The sequence below is a fragment of the Hydractinia symbiolongicarpus genome, chromosome 10 (assembly GCF_029227915.1).
Source record: "Hydractinia symbiolongicarpus strain clone_291-10 chromosome 10, HSymV2.1, whole genome shotgun sequence".
NCBI lineage: Eukaryota > Metazoa > Cnidaria > Hydrozoa > Anthoathecata > Hydractiniidae > Hydractinia > Hydractinia symbiolongicarpus.
Window position 1 is genome coordinate 14689038 of NC_079884.1, and position 23807 is coordinate 14712844.

The 23807-nt window shown below is 32.3% G+C and overlaps 1 protein-coding gene across 8 annotated transcripts in view; it reads right to left on the reverse strand.

Annotated features, from left to right (window-relative positions):
- The window catches only part of LOC130613202 (E3 ubiquitin-protein ligase rnf213-alpha-like), a 108615-nt gene that overhangs the window by 11365 nt on the left and 73443 nt on the right, over nt 1-23807 (reverse strand). For all 8 annotated transcript variants that reach the window (XM_057434539.1, XM_057434536.1, XM_057434538.1 and 5 more), the window contains 28 exons: nt 23058-23140; nt 22850-22983; nt 22367-22459; nt 21896-22042; nt 21564-21727; nt 21262-21484; nt 20748-21109; nt 20406-20564; nt 17604-17754; nt 17186-17434; nt 16726-16833; nt 16569-16654; nt 12827-13000; nt 12328-12433; nt 11368-11562; nt 9625-9749; nt 7985-8457; nt 7052-7450; nt 6546-6700; nt 5959-6189; nt 4517-4689; nt 3117-3225; nt 2812-2915; nt 2169-2411; nt 1893-2004; nt 1364-1780; nt 616-738; nt 385-474 (listed from right to left, as the gene is read on the reverse strand). In XM_057434539.1, the coding sequence (XP_057290522.1) occupies nt 385-474; nt 616-738; nt 1364-1780; nt 1893-2004; nt 2169-2411; nt 2812-2915; nt 3117-3225; nt 4517-4689; nt 5959-6189; nt 6546-6700; nt 7052-7450; nt 7985-8457; nt 9625-9749; nt 11368-11562; nt 12328-12433; nt 12827-13000; nt 16569-16654; nt 16726-16833; nt 17186-17434; nt 17604-17754; nt 20406-20564; nt 20748-21109; nt 21262-21484; nt 21564-21727; nt 21896-22042; nt 22367-22459; nt 22850-22983; nt 23058-23140 (5188 nt within the window). The remainder of the gene's footprint in view (nt 1-384; nt 475-615; nt 739-1363; nt 1781-1892; nt 2005-2168; nt 2412-2811; nt 2916-3116; nt 3226-4516; nt 4690-5958; nt 6190-6545; nt 6701-7051; nt 7451-7984; nt 8458-9624; nt 9750-11367; nt 11563-12327; nt 12434-12826; nt 13001-16568; nt 16655-16725; nt 16834-17185; nt 17435-17603; nt 17755-20405; nt 20565-20747; nt 21110-21261; nt 21485-21563; nt 21728-21895; nt 22043-22366; nt 22460-22849; nt 22984-23057; nt 23141-23807) is intronic.

The window sequence follows — 23807 nt, forward strand, 5'->3', positions numbered from 1 at the left end:
CAAAAAATAATTTTCACGAATCAAGTATTTTTTCGCAATTTAAATTTATGCTAGGCCTATTATTAAACATGCTCATATCACAGAGGCTTGCCGTTATTTTTATCAAGTATAAAAAAATAATTTTTCCAAGAGTTTCAATAACTTAACTTTAGCGAAAATATCATTTCTAGTAATTTTGCCAAGATTTATTTCGGAGTTGATCTTTCCGAATACTCTCGCGCAAAAAGATTTTCGCAAAAAATATAACAAAAAAATATTCGCAAATTTTGCGAAAATTAATTAACGTCAATAAAGTAAGGAAAACAAGTCACACATGTTACTTATTCTGACAAAACAGAATGTTTGAACAACACAACTTAATTTTAAGTATAATTTAAAAGTTACCTCCTCTGGAACATCAACAAGTGACATGCCACATTCTCGTAACATAGCCAATTCAACTAGTGTACTATCACTAGGATGATCATTGTAAATCTAAAATAAATGGGCTTGTTTGAAAAAAAAAAAGACTAACACCTAGACAATGTCACATCGCAGCAATGCATTTTTTCGGGTCTCTTCTAAAATAACTTCTTTATGCAAAATTGTTTTTTGTAATCTCTAAAAAACTTTTACCTGTCGTAAAGCTGCTTGTTCTTGAACATTGTCTTTGTCAAAAATAACCTTCGATAGTTGGTCTCTTAAGTCTTGGTACTCCTTTCCATAAATCATATACATGTCAGGTTGTATCTCAACACACTGCAAAAACAAGATGTTGGTTTAAATTTGGTTTACTGCACTATAGATATTTAACATTCCTATCAAACATTGTCATACTAACTTTTCTTTTGAAAAGATAAACAAAAAATGTGTCTTTGTACTACAAATCTTCTTGGTAATCGTAGTTCCACACAAGTAAATTAAGTTGACTTTTAAAGTTCTGAGCGCAGGCAACATTTATACACATTTATATGTGCATCTTAATGATAGCAAATACAAATAGCTTTTGGTCGCATTCCATTAAAGTGTTTTTGGTTGCAGCTCCAGTATTTAGTTTCTGAACAAGCGCGTTAAATTTTCTTTCTGGCCGCGATGCTGTATTTTAGCAGTTTTGAAAGTTCAGATGAGTAAACCTCTACAGACCGACAGCTTTTTAAATAACCAATAAAAATTTAAAAAACACTGCGATTTAATGTAAATCGAACATTAAATGCAACGTTTAAACGCTGGGAGCTGGAGTCATAATGGCTTTAATGGAAAGAAGTTTCTAAGCAGGCTCTAAATGTTTTAATATAGAATTTATATAGAATTTATTTATAGTTGGTAGTAATGATAACAAAATCCATGCATAGAGTAACCTTTCTAAGGCATAGTAGCTAAATACCTCCTCTTCCTCTTGGACTTTCAAAGCAAGCCAGTCAAATTGTGATTCCTGAATTATGGTATGCAATGCCCTACTTCCATGACTGCGTATAATCAGCCTCAACAAAAACAAATAGCCGTCGGTGTTTATGTATTTTTGATTCAGTTTCATCAGATAAGCAAACAACCTTTGCAACTTTTCATCAAGTACACGATCATAAGGGATTTCTTTGGTGAAATATCTTGAACATAACAACTGGGCAGATTCTGAAACTGCCATTCGTGTGGAAGCCACTTGTTTGAGCAATTCTAAGGAGATATTACTGTGCACGGGACATTCGTCAATGTCTTTAAGCAAAGCCTTTAAAATTTTTATCAAGTGTTCTATATGATTTGCAATGCGCAATTTAAGAACTGAAGCTTCTGCAGTTTGATGGTCCTATATAAAAATAACGGTAATAGCAAAAAAGCAACAAATTTATACAAAATCTCGCTACAAAATTGATTTAAAAAATCTACATTTTAACGAAATCAGTTAAAAAAATTTATACCTCATAACAGTGTATGAAAAGCTTGCATATGTTCCACTTATCTTCGTCAGTTTTTGCCAAACTCCAATTTGTAAGCAGACATTCTTCAATTAAGGGCATTAAATACTCCTCTCTAACAAACAGAATCAAAATCAAGAAAGTACAATCTTACTTGGTTATGTCATCCTAATATTATTATCTGTATAAATTTGAGAAAGCAATCATGCTAGTAAGCAAGATGAAAACGAGAGGTAAAATGCATATCCAATGCTTTATTAGATAAAAATTTCTAATTACCTTTTTAACAACTGTTGTAGAATAAAGGATCGAATAACTGGCGTAGGATCCAAAGCATACTTGACAGGTGAAAACGGCTTGGTCTCTACACGCTCAGATGAGTTAAATGCATAATTCATAATTCTTTTAACAACTTCTTCATCTAATTCCTTAATATCTCTTGAAAAGCTGAATTCGGTCACAATTTCCATAAAAAATGAGAGACACTTCTTAATAAATTCTTCCTCTCCGTCAGATTCAGGTCTAAAACACAAGGATTATATTCCTTCATTGTATTTATTTAGAAATCATATTTCCTTTTTTACAATGTCTTAAAACGAACTGTGAATTTAATTTACAAAAATGTAAAAAAAAAAAATCATTCAAAAAATATGGTAAATTATAGGGTCTGTAAATATGACAAATCTTATTAGAAAAATATTTAAACAACAGTTTTCCATACAACACAAATTACAGAAGTATCCACTATTTATTTGATTAGGATAATATTTGCCAAAATAGCTTACCACAAACAATGTAATTTTAATTCACTTCAGGAAACTGAAGACAAGAATTAATTCCATTTTACTTGATAGGTCAAAGCGAGGTTGTCAAGGATGAGGTTTATTTATATATATTTTTCTTTTTTCAAAAAAAAACATACTTTTCTGCTAGCTCCTCGTGTTCCTGGAAGACTAAAGTAAAAAACTCCTCAATATTGTTCCAAGATGCAATACTTGTCATATTATCTTCCAAGTTTTCCACAATCTGAAAATTGAAAACAAGACGCAAAGTTAATAAATTCATTTTCTTCCTAAATACTTTCTTATAATGATAATTGATTCTACGCAGGATCAAAGGATGTCAGAATTTCTCGTTTCAATAATTATTTTCCTAGTTTACTTTACAGTTTAAAAGGCTGTAATTCGAATCAAAGTTACCACTGGTAAAACAATCCTCAAAACATACTTTCCACAGAGCAGTGATGGAATTCTTTTCAAACTCAGTCAAACACACTTCAGCTTGCAAAATGTTATCTGTATACAACTGTAGAATATGGAGTTTAGTCCAAAGCAATCTAAAGAATTTAACACACTAAAGAAAAACGCTTTGCACATTGGTAGCTAGTTTATGTTCCTCCTTTGTCTGCAGTGAGTCAATTTCTTAGTTCCAAGTCCAAATAAATGTATTAAATAAAATTAAATTCATCCATAAATTCAAAAATGTTGTGTTCATTTAAACGATCACAACAAATTATTTGTAAAAATACTTATATTTCGATATACTCAGGTTTGTTAAGGCGCGTCTCAGGTTTCGTCTTGCGGGAAACCACGGAAGAGGTAAACAAAATTTGAGAAAGTCATCGATATTTACTTCGGCCAATCACGTTGCGCCATTTCAATTTTAAGATGAAAACAAAATTTATTCTGTGGGAGGCAAAGAGAATTTTGATGAAGTAACTAGCAATTAGGTGGCAGAAAAAGGTGAATGTTGTTGTTATTTATTAATTTTAGCATATCCAGTGATTTATAGCGTTGAAGAATATAATATATTATTTATTATTTAAGAATATAATAAGGATACATATTTTTTTCCAGAACATATATATAACAAAATCATCATCAGAGTAAATTACAAAAAACTAGTCGAGCTATTTTAAAAAAAATATAACTTCTTAGAGGCAATGAGTTCAGAGTTCAATCACGAGTTCAGAGTTCAATCAAAAGTTCAGTCGAAATTGTTTCATATTTAAAGCTTCTTTAATTAACAATATATTCTAGTTATCGCTTTTATTGATGACACAAACTTATTTATTCGGGCGTGAAAACAATTTGATTCTGCAACATAAATTACTCCGGTTTCAATGTTTACTGCACATTTTGCAACATATTGCGTTTTGACAAAAATTTGATGATTTTGCAGTATACATTATTGCGATTTTTTTAATATCTATGGACATACTCAGGTGGTTTTTTTTCTCAATAAAAATGTTTTTTGTGACTGCCAGTGCATTTTTTGTATGGAATTTTTACCGTTTCAATAGAAACAAGTTTTTTATTCCATCAATAAATAATCCACACTGTAATTTGTTCTGGAGTACTATTTTTTAACATTTTACGACATTAATTATTGCATCTTGGTATGTTTCCAATAATTTTGCGACATAAATTATTGTCAAATTATTTTACTAAATTATTATATTTATAAGTTGCTAGGTAGAACAAAGAACTAGTTATCTTGCGAGCCTCTTTACCATTTTACTGATACGTACAACATAACTTCATATTTTAAAGTAAGAGTGCCCACTGCCATACATCTATAAATGGTTGAATAACAGACATAAACAGGCCGGTACTACTTTTACTTACTTGCAGTGCTCTTGTAAATCCCCTTTAGTTACTTTCTGCATTACAACATCTGTGAGCAATAACTTTATTTTCTTCATTGTTGGAACAGATTGTCTCCAGTTAGGTATATCAACTGTATCCCCACTGGGCATTAGGTGCTGCAGCATTTCTTTTAATGTTAACAAGTCCATGTTCTAAAATGCAATTAAACATGAAGTGGCGTCACTTCCTTCAATCCTGCTCAGAAAGAGTATCAAAGATGTAAATATCGCCGAAAATAAATAATAACAATAAACATAATAAAAGAAAAGTGATGTTTTTAAACATGGATTTCCTTTCTTCAAAGTCACATTCTCGGAATATATAACGTTCGCAGAGTACAATACCCCTTAAATCACTCCTCACAGGTACGTCCTTTTGAACTCTAGTTTGAGAGTGACTCTGAAATATTTTTATAATAAATCAACCAGAAAAATTTTCAAGTCTGCATAAAAAAACCTAATTACTGTTTCTGCTAACACTGTGTTTTATGATACATAAAAACCTTTTGAGAATCGATAAATAATTATATATTTTACACAATACTACGGGGCTGTTCATATAAAGAATATTGCATGGAACCAGGAAAATTGTTCACCCTTAGTCCAGTCCCTGATTACCACCTGCCAAGATCTTGGGTGAACATGAATAAAATTTCGATACAGATGCATTTATGATGTCACATGAGCAGAAGCTTCCTCAGTATGCAGTATATAGATTTATGTCAGTTTAGCAAAAATTTTTAAAATAAATAATAAGTTCCAACATCAATAAGGATGGTTTTAAATTATGTGATTTCTCACCCAGGAAAAAGTTTTCTTGCCCGTACCATATGGCCGAAACATTTCCTCTCCTAACTTCTCTGTTATATCACAAAATACATTCACTTGAATTGAGAATCATTAGTAAAATAGCCATGCATCAAATGACTAATGCAGCCATATTAAATCATTAAATTCGAAAAAGCCCTGCACGAAATAACGTTGGGGGTAATCTGTACGACAGGCAATCCTCGTGGAATTTTCCAAGGGCTAAAGACTAGTACAACAAATTTTGTTGGAAATAAACATTGTGTGTTCTATCATTTGAAATGTTTCATCTGTTTTAATCAAGGATTGTTGTATCATTTATGCTGCACAAAATTATAAACCCTTTTATGAAAAAAATAAAAAGTTTAGTTATATTTAGGAACGGTATATTTTATGTGTTTAGCCTAATTTTAAGACAATATGCCCAATTGTTTCCAGGAGGGACCATAAAGAAGTATAGAATTCTATAAAAGTTCCATCCAACTAGGCAATAACCTTATGTGGCAATCGAACGCACAATCTTTTGAACATGAGCCAAGTGCGTTACTAATTAAGCATCTTTTTTATCACGGTCCTGAATTAATAGTCAAGTAAAAATGTCGAAAAATATCTTACCAAATGGTCGTCTTCAGTGTATTGTTCTGAAACAGTTGTGGCAACATCAGGGTTAAGGTTAAACAAGGAGACCAGATTTCTTAGTTTGGTTTCACATGTGAATAAAGCTACATGAACTGATGGTATTGTTAACTGCGTTACTAGAACATTTGAATTGTCATCTTCTTGCATTTGAGCTGGCATTTTGTTTAAAATGTATTTTGCAGAACCAAGCAGTGTTAGCCATAGCACCTAAAAACAATTTTCCTTCCTTTAAAACAGTTTCTGCAAAATTAATGTGACAAAAAAAGGTATTTCCAAGATAAGAAACAATTGCTAAAAAAAACAACGATAATAACATATATAGTGATAACGATGATGACGATTTATACATTCATTTATCTTTCTTTCTTCAAAAACATAATGATAACAGTAACGTGAATTCTTTTATTTTCCAGATTTTGCAAAATCAACAAGATGTATATAAAAGAGTACATCACCACTGCACATTATTATGAACGCATTGTTCATTATATTTCATTAGAATGTTTGTCCAAAAATCTGCCTACAGAACTTAAAATACCAAATAAATGAAAACTGCAACTAACCTGGTATCCTTCTTCAGTGGGACAAGTGAATTTTGCACGAATCAAGTCATGCATGTAATCTTTTACAGCGTCTGGAGTCAATGTTTCAATGTGTTTCCACACAGGGAGAATTGCAACAGCTTTATTGATTTGCTCCAGAAGCTCATCAGTGATTTCTAGCAAAAGAAATATACAATAAAGTTACTACTTAATAGCGTCTTATTTCCTAGCACTTTTTTTTTTTAACAATCACTATTGTATTATTTATATTCTATATCTTTAGATGCTACGTATGGCTAGGTCTCAAAACCTAGCCATGCGTAGCATTTTTGCATGTGCTACTTTTGAATGTAGAACAGTATACCAGATGCTAACATGTGTCTTTTAAAGCTTTTTTAATTTTAAATAATTATCATAGAAGCATAAAACATGCTTTAATGCCCTTGCACTTTTGTATTTTAAAAAGAAATTGTCTTTCATATATAGGTTTGTACGAAACTGAATTACTTCAAGTATTCCTCCTTTACCTGTAGTCATATGCGTCTTGACGATTGTTTCAATCATATGAATGATCTGACATGAAAAGGGAAATCGAGAACACTCATAACTATCAAAATGTATATTGTCATCGTCTAGACTTGGAATATCAACGGCTGATCCGGAAAGTTCCACCCATAATTGTTCATATTTTGTTTGTGTTATCAAATTATTGCATTTGTCTACTTCGTTCAGAAAACTTGTGAGAAAAGGGGTTATTTTGTCTTCGACACACCGAATTAAAGCTTCTCGAAATGTGCCATAATCTGGGAGATGTTGTTGCTCCACTGCTTCCTTTTGAATCCATAAATTAATTTCATCAGGTATAGATATTTTCTCTTTTCTGCATAAACATTTGTTCAAATAGATCATAACAGTTCTTTGGAATGCTGAAACATATTAAATGATATTTAGGTTGATATTATTAAACCACTTTTATGCACATAAAAGTTTCATATTTTTACTTTAATGAAGGAGCTAAGCTAGGACCAGAGAAGAAACGTTTCTGATACTTAACTTAGCATAGTGATTACAAAGGAAAAAATAAAAAAATAATCATATAAAAATTGTGTTCAAATATCTTAGATTTGTGAGATATCTTCCCCAAAGCATAATTTATATAACATTTGAGTCATAATATCATTTAGAAAAAGTCGTTTTTGAAAGAATGTGTGTAGCTATCCACTTTCCTATTAAAAGCTACATACTATATACACTAAGAGTTTCGGCGCAACAAACTTTTAGTAAAAAAAAAAAAAAAAAAAAAAAGGTCAAAACCGAACCAAAATTTTTTTCCCAAAAGTTTTTCTGCCGAAACGTCTGGGGATTAATGTGGTAGTCTTACGAGTTAATGATAAAAATATAAGCACAACATTCAGCATCTTTCCCTAAGAGACCTGTCACAATAACTCCCAAACACATACCTTCATTATCATTGAGCAATTCTGATATAACTCTTATTTTTAAACTGATATCCTCGTTACTCATTTGTTTTGCGTCATTTAATTTACCCATCGCTGCTTGAATACAACCCTTTATAAGATAAAGAGCATGGTTGGCATTGTCATGGACTTCTTCATCAACAAGAAAGATCGAGCTTATAGATCTTCCTGCATAAGAGATAAGCAAAGGCAACGAAGTAGAATCTTCTCGCAGTTCATCAATGTGAATACATTTCCACAAAGATTGTGATCCACTTAATGCTTTATAGCCTCCATGTGTGTGATTCAATTGCAACAGGAACAGAATACAAACATCATCTGTTCTATTCCAGCAAATGGCTTTTTCTTCCTTGCAAATATGTTGCGCACATGCAACTAAATTGTTGGATTCTGCTGAATTACTGCATTGTATGATCAAAAGCGACCTTTGGTTTGTTTTAGTTTCGAAAAATGACCTAAAAAAAATTACATGAATTAAGTTAATACGACACAAAATGTTAGCATAGGGAAAACTTTTTAGCATATTCTAACACTTAAAGCAGTAGTTTTGTGCTGTAATTAATTTTCCCAGCGTACATTTAAATTTTTTAATGGTGTAAAATTTGATACGGCATACTTAAGGGAAAATTTTTGCAGCAAGGAATTATTGGTAAACTCATTTTTTGATTATGGCCTCATTCCGCAAAATTAAGTTCCACAGAAGTACGCAAAGTTAAGTAATTGCAAAAAAAAGTTCCGCATTTTCTTAAATAAATCGCAAAAACAATTGTCATTCTCGAAGTCAATTATTTTTTGAGAATTATTTTAATTGCAAATTTAAAGTATAAATTTCTAATAAAAAAGAATACAATTACAAACATTAGTTCCACACCAAAATTAAGTTCTGCATAAGAAACCTTCAAAGAGCAAAAATTTGTTTCTTTAAAAAAATTCTTTCATTAAGGTGAACCTAATTGATCAACTACTTTCTTTTTGATGAATAAAACTGATAAAAAACTAGTTGGTAAAATAACTTCAACCGAAGACAAATATTACCAACTTGCTTAGATGTAATAAATTAGTGATGACTCCTTCTTAAGAAATTTAATAAATAGCACATTTATAAAATTAAAACTCGATAATTATGTTATCACTTGAAATAAAGGATAATATTCAGGACCGTCCTAAATGGCCCGTTTACATCTGACTGCATTTTCCGCTGCAGCGCAGAAAGCTCATGAGTTTTTTGTTAACATATGTGCACTTTCGCAAAATTAGAGATTTCATCAAAGTGTGCACATGCTAACAAAAAGATTTTTTTGTGCTATAGAGGAAAATACAGTCAAATTGAAATAAGCATTGTTATGCATATGATACCTGCATTACGTGAAGGAAATAGGTTTAGATTAAAGAAGTTGGGTGGCTAGCCTGAATATAATATAGTAAATGTAATGAAAATGAAAAAAGTAATGAAAATGAAAAAAAAGGTAAAACTTTAATTCTACGTAAAAATTTAGTACTTAAGTTATGGTATTCAATTATTTAAGGAGAGCATAACCACAAAATGGTAGTCCATAAGCAAATTGTATTAGTATTTGCTGGTTAAACACTTATGAGAGTATAAAATAAAACAAAAGATATACTTGATAGCTTCTCGAAACGACTGCTCTGTTTTAAATTGCATTAATGACATCATTTTTATTTCAAGATCTCCCAAGTCTAGTTTTTCTTTGTCGTCGGGTGATAAAAGTCTTGAAAATGTGGTGACCTGAAAATTAACATAATCATAATTAATAAAACATGTCTTTTTTCATGTTTACACACAAAGTGCTCAACGTATGATAAATTGAATGCAAAGTAAACTAAATAAGCATCTAAGATTTATATTTCTTTTAATAGTCCTGGCATTTTTTACCTTTCTGATATATATAAAGCATTTGCATTTATCCATGCAGATGTTTTATTTAGTATTTACTTGAGAACTTAAAGTAACTTGTATTTTCAAAACTAAAAGTTTCGTTTTGCAAACATAATCAGGTGATGTTTGCAATTGTCAAAACATTTAATCTTGCAACAGTTGACAAACTTATCAAAAACGGTTTACAATACTTTTTACAGCTGAATATAGATATACATCTTAAACTTACAAGGAAAAAACTAAGTAAAATGCTGCTTTTTCAGCCCTCTAAATTAGCGACGGCAATCGGCAATTGCCGTCGCAATTGCTGGCGCGGTTTCATTTCGCGACGGCAAAAAACTGCCGAGGCTAATCTTTGCTGCGCGCTAATTTTGCGGTAGAAAAGTGAGGAACGTTTTGATTCGTAAACCCCAAATACGATGATCGAGCGTCTACGTATAGCGACTCTCTCAATCTTAACTTCCTTTTCTACATATCCAAAATAGTATGCATGACTATACTGTCATTTTTATAAACTTAATGTTTTCAAATTACAAAAAAACTTTATCCATCAGCTACATTTTAACAACACTTATGCAAATAAATGTTTTTTACAGTACGTGGGTTTCGTTTTTAAAGTTGCTTAAATAACACTTGCGGCATAAAGAAAATCCATTAAATTCGGACCTGCTATGGTTTCCAATTGCTTTGTCAAATAAAGAAATTATCTACAATTAAATCCACGGTAAAATGTCTGTTCCACCTGTAAGTCTAGTTTTGCAGACTTAATTCATCCGTGCTCCGTCAGCGTTCACCTCCGCATTAGTTAAGGACCGCATGGCTGGATTTCTTGTGTAAGACCTAGTTACCAACGACGAAGGGGCCAGGCCACAGAGATTTAGATCTACGTAGTTCTTTTAACTAAGTCAGGAGTCAGTGAATTAGCTAGAATGGTAAAGTTGGCTATGAATAGGCTTGCTTGTGGATTAAAAGGACCGGGACTATTCAATAATTCTAAGACAAAACGTTTTCGACCAAGACGAAAATCTATTGGACGTTTTGTCCGACGAAATGTTGTGGAAATTTTGTTTGACGAGTCTCTTAAAATTATTTCGAGGCCATCGCACGCTACAAAAATGGATTTTATAGGTTGATTTTTCAGGCGTGCGATTAATCACGCGCCTGAAACGATTTAGGAGTGTGCAAGGCGTGCGCGTGCGATCGCACGCCTCTCCTGAAAGAGACTGATATCTAAAGGGTTGTTAAGACTAAGCTTCAAAAATTAATATTTTCAAAATTGCTGACGCTTCACTCTCTCGTGTCGGCAAATCATTGCCGAGGAATTGCCGCTGCAAACTACTATGTTGTCGGCAATTTACTGCCGACGGGTTTGTGGGCTAATTTCGAGGGCTGTTTTTAGTTACATTAATATTCTTTGTTACTATGTAGAGTAGTTAATCAAGTGAAGTAAAAAGCACTTTGCAGATACCTGGACGAACTTGCAAAGCACATCATCAGAATCATGAAGATAACTTTCTAAAAATGATTTTAACGAAGAATGATGCTGTTCTTTAAAATACAATTTCCACAATTCCTCTTTATCATCAGGTATATTTGCTTGCTGCAATCTGGCTAAAGAGTCTGGAGTTGTAAGTTCCAACAATTTCTTTTTACCTTCTTCAAACTACAAGAAAAACAATGAAGGTTTTTAATTAATGATAACAACATAACAAATACTTTTTATAATTTTTTTATGCATTTTCAATTTTTGAATGTTGATTAACATTCAACATTATTTTTTCTGTGTCTATAGAGCTAAATAACAAAAAGAGTGGCCACAGCTTATAAGGGAGATTTCAAGAGAGAATAGCAGAAAGCAGTATAGCAAAAAAAAATTCAATTAATCAGAAAACAAGATTTATTATGTAATTCAAAATCTTCTCATTTATACTACCTTAAGGTTATTGTGCAAGAAAACATTGCGAAATTAAAAATTGCCAAAATTTTGCAAACTTTTGTTCCACCATTTCTGGCCAAGAGTAGCAATTCCCAATCTTTCTTCCACAATTCCAAGAAAAAAAATTAAATTCGCAATCGCAGAAATTTTCAAAGAAATAAATCTTAAAGACAAAGATGAAAAAAGATTAACAATCGATTTTGTGAAAAAATTCATGGATTATTGCTTAAATTCGCAATATCAGATTCGCAATCTTTAATTCTGTGATTTCTCAGTAGTGAATTAAAGAATAAATTAGGTCCTCAGCAGGTCTCGGGTTGTAGCCCCCCTTCAGTTAAGGAAGAGGGGGGGGGGGGTTAAAACCGAGGGAGGGTCTCCGTTTCTTTAGGCCACTTAGGAAATTTTAGGAGGGTCACGATTTCTTAAGGTTGATATATTGATTTTGTCAAGAAAATAACAATTTATGCAAACAAAATATTTTTAAATACTAACTACTTCATCATCTTCTGTATAACCGTTCTGGGTTAAATGGATTACTATGGAAGCACAGGTGTCATCATTGTAACTCACAAATGCATCAGCCTTGCTAAATGTATGCCTACAATATAATTGCTTAGGATTATCCAACTGAACTATAAACCGAGTATAGTTTTAAACTCAATTTTTGCGATTCTCCTATGCAGTAAACACCAACTAAGTACTCTGTGTAAAGTATTACTCTGGCCACCTATTTGGTCACTGGGCACTTATTAAAAAACCTTTGAAAAAAAATTAAAAGAATTTTAAAAAATTAACAAAAATAATAAAGTAACAATGATGATGAAAAACAAATACAAAAATCATTAATATGTGCATTATGTTCAACTGTTCTTTCTCCTAACCATAACCATTGCAACTTTTTTTTCACATCACACCAAATAATATGCAACCGAAACTGGAAAATGCTAAAATGTGGTTTTTAAGAGACACCCTCTATATATAGTAACGTTACCTGGCAGTTGAGACATAAGAGAAGTCACGGGCCCATTGCTTTAACTTCTCAGATAGATCATGATTTTTTTCAGACATGCTGTTAGATGTTACTACATAGTGCTTTTCCAAGCGATTAATCAAGGGTATCGGGAAAGACTTATACACAGCTTCCTTATCAGCAATCACAATCAATCTAAAAAAGTAAGTATTTAACTAAACACTCTAAAGCAAGAAACAAAATACTTTTTTCTTCGAATGTTTGACCAATACAGACCCATATTTTAAGTGTTAAGTGTTAAAAGATATCCATATGCAACTGGGTACTTGGTCTGCGTAATAAGATTTTTGAACTTTATAAAAATGTAGGATTTTTTGGCTTAAATATTAACTTATCTGAAAAAGATTTATGAAAACACTTGCACGTAAATGCTTTCTGAAATTTATTAACCTAAATTTTTTGTTTCTGTGTGTATACAATGATCGCTTTTTTATATGGAAGATGTAAGCTAATATCATGATGTAATTTTTCTTTATTACACATTTACATTACAGATTGGTTAAATAGGGTTAAATTATTCTTTTGTTTGCATACATTCATTAGGAGTTCAGCGCACTCCAACATTTGGAATGATTAGATTTAGAATGATTAGAAAGATTTTACACCATATTAAAGAAGCGTTTAGTCTGATTATTCAAAATAAGGAAATTTATCATAAATTAAATTACACGATTCACATATTCTGTATTGCAATCATGAGTGAAATTAAAAAATAATCTACAGAGTATACAAAATAGAATGATTTATGCTCACTATATATGATAAACAAGTTATTGCACTTGCTCTCTATTCGCTTTTTAGTGCTTGTTATATATTTTTATCATATTTTTTTAGTTTTTAATCTACACGAAATGAATGCTTAATTTTTTGTTATATATAAATCATTACCTAATACGGACAGTGGTACTAATAAAAATATTAGGGAAGTGAGTACAGTTTCACGAGAAGAAAGTGATAGATAAAATGCAATACTCGGCGAATTATATTTTACATATATTGATATATTTTGTTAATGATAACAATCATGGCAACGCTTCTCATTTCAATAGAACAGTCCGATCACAAAGGAGATGATTGGCCAGCATATGCTCAAAGATTAGAAGAATAATTTCTAGCAAATGACAGAGAGAGTTTATTGATACACTAAATGAACACTTTATCCATCATTATAGATGAACAGTACAAGTTCTATCAAAGACAACAAGAAGAGGGTGAGTCCTTGGAGGTTTTATTGTTGCCCTTTAAAAATTGTCTGAGTTTGTTTGTGGTATATAGAGTCAAGCAAATAAAGCGTTTATGATCTGAAACAAGAATTGGATTAGCATAGGGCTATTCAAATAGCTACTCCGTTGGAAAAAGCACCACACAAAGTTTAATCATGTCAAATGAAACTCTTTTACAAGAAACTGCACACAAAATCATTTTAAAAGATCAGCCAAGTACTCCTTCACAAAGCTTTTCATGTTATCGATGCAGCAATAAAGATCATCGTGCTAATGTGTGTCCTTCTAAAAAAATTCATTTGTCGTGAATTCAATACAAAGGGACATTTAGGGAAAGTTTAAGAAAGGCTAAAAGATCACAACAATTCAAAAGCTTGTTAAAGCATCAGTTTTCAACGTTAAAGCTTTTATGTGATGCTTCGCCGTATGAAGTTGGCGTTGTGTTATGTTAATGACATTAGCAGATGGATCGAAAAGACCTATTGTATTCGCAAGCAGGACACCCAATAAACATAAAAAATGTTTTTACAATTGGACAAGGAAGGTGTGGAACTTATTTATGGTGTGAAGAAATTTCATCAGTATGTGTATGGAAGACGTTTTGTTCTAGAGACGAACAAGAAAGCATTGTCACGAATCTGTTATAGCAAAGCTGCAATTCCAACACTTGCAGCGGCCACACTGATAAAGTGGTTAGCAATACTTTGTGGCCACGAATATGAAATCAAATTCTGAACAACCGAAAAGTAGGCTAACGCTGCTATGTTGTCTTGTCTACCTTTGTCAGAAACTCCAAACGCAATCAATGCTAAGCAAATTGGATTTATGCCCATTACAGCAAGCCAACTGAAAGATGAAACTGAGAACGACAGAGTATTAAAGCAGATTCATGAATGCTGCATTAGTGGAAAATGGCCAAATACTAAAGAGATGAGCCCTAAAATCAAACCGTTAATAATCAGTCGAAGATGGTATCATCATTTGGGGACTAAGGGGAATTATTCCATTTAAATACAGAACTCAAATCATGAAAGAACTACACTTGTATTATCCATGCATAGTGAGAATGAAAGCAATAAGTCAAATACATGTGTGGTTTCCAAGTATTGATCGTCGTATAGAAGTAGTGAGGAACTGCCAACAATGTGCAACCGTTACCAAAAATCCGATAAAGGCATGTGCACGCATGGACTTAGTCAACTAAACCCTTTGACAGAGTCCAGATCGATTTTCTTTCTCTTTAAAAAAAAGTTCTTGACAAGCAAACACATCTGTTCTTAAGCATATCATCTCAGTTTAAATGGTGGAGGAAGATTTGTTAAAACTGTAAAAAGAGCCTGAAAAGCCCTAAGAATCAAAAAATGAAATGCTGAGGAAGACTTCCTATTGGCATACTGATCAACACCAACACCAACAACAAAGTGCACTCTTGGCAGAAAAATACGCACTAGAATAGACTTAAAAATCAAAAGGTTAAAACAAAACATCGTTTAAGGGGCAAATAGCCAAATATAGAGATAAAATGAGATTATATGTAAGAGGTAGACAAATTGCTTGTGAGAAACTTTTCACACTGGAAAAAGTGGATAGCAGGCCCCGTAACAGAAAGATTAGCTGATCGAACATATTCCATTGACAATAAAAAAAGAATCGTCAAACGTCGCGTGGATCATATCGCAACATGTTTTGCTTAATTCGTAGTTGAGAATGATGACTACATGTTTCCATCAAACGAAGATAACAATGTGTTACATAATAAACCAACACTAAGAAATGGCTACCGAAGACGAGTTAGGCGTTCAGTTATGCGTTATTGATGACTGGATAGAGTGTTATATATTCATCATTAGGTCATATGGCCAGCGGTATATAATTATACAGAAGGACGAACTAATAAATAATAAGATTGGAAGTGAACAGAGTTGAGCAAAGAGAAGAACGTTATGAATAAAACTTGGCACTGTGCGATAGCCAGCCGAAATTTTTGTTCTGCTCTATAACTTTTACATGGAAAGAGAACAACGTTAGAAAAACATTTATTAACTCGCTAAATAAAAATAAAAAGGAACCTGAAATATAACGCCTAATGTTTAAAAAAACTAGGTCGCTTTTTACGGCTAAATGTATTAAATACACATTTCAGTTATCAACCAACTAAGAATTCAATTTTAAAAACATTCAAAATGTGTTGTCGTTTGGTATATAATTTTGGTAGAGCTTAAACTGTTTTATATATGAACGTTGTTTTATTTTACTTTACTTTATTTTACTTTCTCAAATAGCTGATTTTTTGAAAGTTTTTTATCATTATTAGGTTATCATTATAAAGTTAATAAATGAATTAACCTTACTTGCCTTTCTACATGAAAAATATAGACTGTTGTCACTCGCTAAGATCTCACTGTATTTGGTTGAAAGATAATACCCTCTGTCCATATTTTCATGTGTAGACGACTTAACAAACCAGTAATAGAACTTACTTAAAGTCTTCGTGAACTCTGCATTTCACTCTGTGTGTTCCTAAACCCAAATCAACATAACTTTGTCCACCCAAATAAACGTAATACTAAACAAAAATTTTTTTTATCAGAAACAAGTTACAGGCAATAACATAAGTAAGTGCTATAATAAATTTACCTGATTTAATGCGTCATACAAACTTTCATACAGACTTTCCATATTTAAGAGAACAACAGTACGGCCTGTCTCCATACACATTTTAATTCTGTTGATGTCTCGACAAATCTACAACAATAATCAAAATAACAGAATTTGTTACTGCCATTACTGAAGCTTCAGCTTACACAAAAAATATTCACATAAAAATATCCTAAATCTAGGATTATTCACATAAAAATATTCTATATCTATGATGTAAAATATAATGGATAAAATGATAGTGGTAATGGCAATGGGACAAAAATAAATTAAGTAGACGGGATTTAAGCACGTTTAACTTTGAAGATTATGATAGCTGGTTATTTATCTTTGCAATGCGTTGTAACTCATAAAAACTCTACAATGCAATGTATCACTAGGAATTACAAGATTGATAATTTGAAAAGAAACAAGTAATTTATTTTTAAAGAATATTCACCTGGGAAAATTCTTGATCCTTTGGAAAGCTACTTCCGAATATAACACTGACATCATCACGGTCTTTAAGGAAATGTTCCTCTATTATAGGTAAAGCAGCATATTCTTCGGTCATGACAAGCAAATAACGAGCATTGAAACATCGTTTTTTTTCTGCCCCAGGTCTGTCACAACAAGGACAAGCATTTTTAAAGCTATCCCTGATAAAATCTAACGAAGAGCTGCTGAGCTTTTCAGTATCCACTTGATCCTAAAACAGATTTAAGAAGATAGAAAAAGTAGACATTACCATTTACTTTACGCTACTATAAACATTACCTCCTAAGAGTGTTACAAACAACTTAACCAACTAACATCTTTTGGTTTGGGACAGGGGAGAAGTCATATCATGTCATGCAGTGATAAAACTAAAAATTTACCATAAAAATGTGTAATAACTCTTTCCAGAATATCTTCCATGGATCTAGTTCATCCAATCCACTGAAATTCTTTCGGACACAATGTTCTAATTCTTTTAAGGACGGCATCCTCTGGTTACGTTTAGCCAAACAGAATACCATTTTGATTAAACTAAAGTTAAATGCATTACAAAGCTTTAATATTATAGAACTAGTATTTGCCTTATTTGCAGAAATAAATTGCAAAGGTATATTTGTCTTGAAAGCAATTTAGTGCAATTTTGCATATTTTTCTTAAAAAACTATTTTTACTACAAAATAAGCAGGAAATGATTATAAAACACTAGTCGATAAAACCCGTGGAAAAATCCACTTAGACAGGATAACAGTAAAAAAGAACCGCTATTTAAATTGTAATGACGTCAGCAAGGATCTATCAAGAGACAAATATTTTTGGTTTGAAATTTGTTTTCACGTTGCCTCTATTGTGTAGAGCTTAAACTGCTGATCAAGAAAATTTATATGATCATGTGCTTTTGATGAGCGGTTAATGAGATATAAGGGTTTAAAATGTTTGCTAACGTCAGCAATGGCCCGTCAAAACCCCAAAATCTTTTTTTAGATATTTGTATACCTATTGCCTTCATCGTACAAATCTTGAAACGCTGATCAAGAAAATGTAGGATCATGTACTTTTGACAAACGGTTGCAGAGATATTAAGGTTTGAATGTTTTTTGATGACGTCATCAATCTGTTTTAGTTGATAAAGTTCGTGGAAAAATCCAAATGTGCAGATTAAAAAACGAAAAAGAGGCATCATTTAAATTTTGATACGTCAGCAACCCATCCACCAAAAAAATAATTTAGAAGCTTGTTTTCACGTTGCCTCTATTGTGTAGAGCTTAAAGCACTGATCAAGAAAATGTATATGATCATGTGCTTTTGATGAGTGGTTAATGAGATATAAAGGGTTTAAAAAATTTGCTGATGTTAGCAAAGACCTGCTAAAATACTAAAATATTTTTTTAGAAATTTGTATACCTGTTGCCTTCATCGTATAGATCTTGAAACGCTGATCAAGAAAATGTATAGGATTATGTACTTTTTACAAACGGTTGCGGAGATATTAAGGTTTGAAGGTTTTTAAATGACGTCATCAACCCGTCCATTCCGAAACGGATTTGGTGACCCAGATTTGGGAAACTTACCCAAATTGGTCCTAGGTGGTCCCTAGCTACCCACGCGTTGAAAAATCATTGACGTCACCACCTTGTTTCCAAGTTATTTGGCCTCAATATTTTAGGTGCACCGTAATGGCTTCATTAACTTAATATAAGATATTGACGTTAAAGTAGTGTTATTGACGTGGCGTCGTAACGTCAGAAAATTTAACATATTAGACATAACTTTTCGGCGACATCAAAGGAAATGACGATATTCACTTTGCCTGTTACAAACAGACACAGTCTCTGTATTATTATAAGAGACTATGACGTCAGCAGTGCATTTACAAAAATTTTTGGCGTAATTTAGTTTATTCGTTGCCTGTACTGTGCAGAGGTTTAAACGCTGACCAGGAAAATGTATATGATCATGTCTTTTTGATAAGCAGTTAATGAGATATAAGGGTTTTAAAATTTTGCTGAAGTCAGCAATGGCCAGTCAAACCCCCCAAAAATTTTTTTTAGAAATTTGTATACCTGCTGCCTTCATTGTATAGGTCTTGAAACGCTTATCAAGAAAATGTATAGGATCGCGTATTTTTGACAAACGGTTGCAGAGATATTAGGATTTGAAGGTTTTTCGATGACGTCATCAACCCGTCCATTCCGAAACGGATTCGGGGACCCAGGTTTGGGAAAATAACCCAAATTGGTCCCTAGTTACCCACGCGGTGAAAAATCATTGACGTCACCACCTCGTTTCCAAGTTATTTGGCCTCAAAGTTTTAGGTGCACTGTAATGGCTTCATTAATTTAATATAGGATATTGACGTTAAAGTAGTGTTATTTTCGTCGCGTCGTAACGTCAGAAAATTTAACATATTAGACATGCATTTTTCGGCAACATCAAAGGAAAATAAAGACATCCACTTTGCCTGTCACAGACACACAGACACACTTAGCGTATTGTTATATAGATGAATTTTGTTTAGCATGTAATAGCATTTTTCGGCTAAGGAAAATTTTCAATGTGTTGACATGTATGTTGGTTACTAGTTGGGTACTAAGGTATCGCCAAGGGGATGTATGGGTTCTAAGGATAAAATACAGACCAGATTTAAAGGAAATATGGATCCAGCAAAATGACATCATTATACTTTTCTTCATACTTCAAACATCTTCCAATGAAACATTAAAAACATATAATAAGTTTAATGACACATTTTCGATTCCAATGACTTCATTAAAATTAATTTTTTGCATGAAATCATTTCCTTGCCATTCAGTCAATAATCCTATCAAGACTCAAGGCCAAAGCATCAGTAATGCTTAATAAATACAATTCCATTGTAAAATTAAGAATGTGTGACATAATTTATCATAAAACGTAACATCGTAACATCTGTTTTCGGCATGCGTGGCATTATTTTTGATGTCTGTGATGTTATCACATTAGTTTTGATCACCTGAAAACTGTTTGAATTAGGACTTTCTACAAGTATGCTAAGTTTTATCAACTGTGTATAAGTAGTTCTGGAGTTATGGCCTCCAGGCACGTAATGCCCCCATCTGGTTCTGCACTTGACCCAAAAACGTGGTATTAATAGGGTAATAAAGGCCAGGTTTGGCAATTCATATTAAGTTGGTAGAACAACTCACCTATAAAAATCTCTAAGGCCAAAAAATTCTTCCTTTTGGTACTTCTGTAAGGTGCTACAATTCTTTTGTGATTTATAAACCTCTAGATAGCCACGTGCCAGGGGGTCAAGGAGAGGAACAATTCTGTCTTTCATTGATGGATTACCTCCACAAACATCCCTATGTAAAGTGGAAATGTGGAGAACAAATCATTATTCACACTAAAATACCTTAACTAAAATGGCACAACATTAAAAACAAAGAAAACAAAACTAAATTTATCATTAAATTTGTTTATTAACTTCCTATATGTTGTTTTTAAGTTATGTGTTAAGAAAGAAAATTCTAGTCTTTTATACTTACTTAGCAGTGTTTTTAAGCTCTTCTAAATCTGGTTGTCCACGGCACAACATAATTCCTCTATTCATTTTTGCAGGATCAAGTGACCAGTTGGAAATTCCAATAAAAGCAACTCGTTTTGTCTTAAGGGCATCACCATTAAATGTCAAATCTTCTGAACCATCGGTACCATCTTCTAATAGCGGGTGAAGAGCTTTTAAAGGCATACGTGGAGAATCTTCAGCAAGACCAACTTCATCTAACACAACAACTGAGGTGAATTCCTCTAAATTCTTCCCAGTTTGAAAACGACTGCATTGCTTGAAAGTACTGATTATACTTTCTGCGGTGGAAAGCGGACTGCATTGATATGACGACATAAAAATCTAAAAAAGGAAATTTACTGAAAGTGTAACTTTCCATTAAAAAACTATTATTAAATTTGTTTATTTAAGAAGAGCTAAAGAAATATGTGGCTATTTATTTTTTTATACATCAGTGTAAACTTGTCTGTGTCATAAAAATTGGACATACTAACCTGCTTAAAGTTTTTAAATAATTGGGACCTTGATGAATGTCCTTGCATGTTGTCCTGTACAATTGTTTTAGCTAAAGATTTTGAGCTGCCAGGTTTTCCAACAACAAAAAGAGGAATTCGTAGCTCAGTACATATGACCATCATGAAAACATTTTCACATAAAGCTTGATTGCATGCAATGTTGTCATCTAGATTCAGTTCTTTTACAAAATTTTCCTGACATCTAAAAAAGAGTTGCATTTTAATCTACCACAAGTTATTACTCTGATAATGCTAAAAGTGTAGAGGGTGATTCCACTAACGTTCTAATCTCCTCTTTTAGCTGTTCTGGCCCATCTTGTAAAGCAAAAGAATCAACAAAAAATGGTGCTATATAGCTAAGATAAGTGTCTCTATCTTCCAATCGTGCCATGTAGCAAACACCTAGAGCTAGTACTAGTGATCTTCGTTGTTTATCAATACTCTTCTAGAATAGAAAAAAAGAAAAATTAAATAAACACTTGCAAAGTTCTGAAAACATTGTGTTCTAATAAGGGGTAGTTAAGGCACTGGAATGCTACAAAAAGGATATTTAATGAGCAAAAAGAAGGTGCCTATCATTTTTTTAATTTTTTTTATTTATATTAATATTTACCTCAAAACTAGTCATTGTAAAATATGCATCTCTGACATCACCACTGGCTGTGGACAGGTTTAAAAGTAATGGCATTTTTGTGTAAAACCATGACGTTACTTGCACTGCTCTTTCTACATCTCGTAAACTTACAAAACTGCACTCATCCTGCGATTGGTTAAAATGAATACATAAAAAGATAATTAAAATATATTATATAAATTATTGTCCTAACATAAACATTAAAATGATACAAAGGCAATACGTGACTGGCTCTCTGATCTCAAGTTATTTGTATTCAATGATATCCAAATCTGTAATTTTAAAATCTGTTATGGGATTTGCATATCAACGTATAGATATTATAGGTGGTGTATTAATAACATAAAAGAAATTATGCCAAAATGTCACTTGTTTTCTCGTCTTCGGCCTTCTAATAATATTAGTCTTGTGATTAATCCCTTTACTTAGCGATAACAAATGACATCAAACCTCTCTATTCCTCATAAATCTTTGTGATGCAGCAAGTACAGTTACGAGAAGTTCAACAAAATCGCTATTATTTGGCAACATGCTTTTCTTCTCCTAAAAAAATATACACTTGACTCTTAGTATTTTAACACAGTAATTTCTGCTTGATCAAGAAAATGGCATGAACACAATTTTTGCTGAATATATCAATGCAGTTTACTAAGTTCTAATATATTTTTTCTAATTTTTTATGTGAAGAATTCCATTACAATACCCCAATCATATATCACCCTCCTGAAGCAGTTTTATGCACTTAAGGATTTTTTCATCAATCACTCTACTTAGCATTCAGCTAAGCACATCTGTAACACTGTTACCATAGAAACTATCAATATATATAGGAATTTTAAAAGTAATGGTGAAAAGAACCTGATTTTTCTGAGAGTTGATACCCTGTTATACATTCACAAATAAAACAATGTTCTAAATCGTATGTAAACATACATATCTTTTGATAATCTGTCTTGCATATACTTCTTCTGTATCAGCATTTAGTTGACCAAAATCCCACACAAGAGGCTTCATGCTTTCTGGTAGTGGATGTACTCGATACACAAGTTGTCGCAAAGGAATATTACCTATAAAACACAATTATTATAATAAATTCAAAAGGAGTCCATAATAGGAAACAATAGGTTCTAGGAAAACCTACCAATTTTTTCATATGTTAATTCAGCGTTAACATGATATCCCAAACCAGCCGACTCCAATTTTGAGATCATGCTGGGAGTGTGTCTGAAATATTAGATGATAAACTTACAGTTTTGAACTTAGCTTGTAAAAAAATTACAAGAGAAAATTTTACTTGCCAAAATTTTGCTACGTCAAATCCTTAACAATACGTCACATCAGAATAAGGTGTGTTGTGGAAGTGATGTTCCACACTGACATTTTTTTTATAATACTTATTGGTTGACATGATATATTTAAAATTATTTGCACTTGAGTTTTCGGCTGCAGAACATTGACTAGCTAATAACAGTGACAAATTATGACTTGTTTCCAAGGATCCTTGCCTTTTCTGTTATTTTGTGCCCTAATTAATGGTATAACAACGCCCAGGCACAATGGTAAGTCATGTGGGTGATAGTTGTAAAATACACGTTTTTTACATTTACATTTTATTTTTTTGGATTTAAAGGCTTTAATACTTAGTTTAGGTCAGAAATTGAAATTTTATTGTTCGTAATAAAATTGTTGTCATTGCTACACATCAATTAAATCAATTCTTTTAATTCTTGCTGACATTAGCAACAATTCAATTAGCCGAAGATAAAAAAAAGACGCAAATTTTTTTTTAAGTTATTTGTGGCAAATCAAAAATAGCGCAGCGGTTTTTAAGTTACTGTGACAAACAATACTGACCTCACCACATTTGACAGAACCACATAGGACCACACTA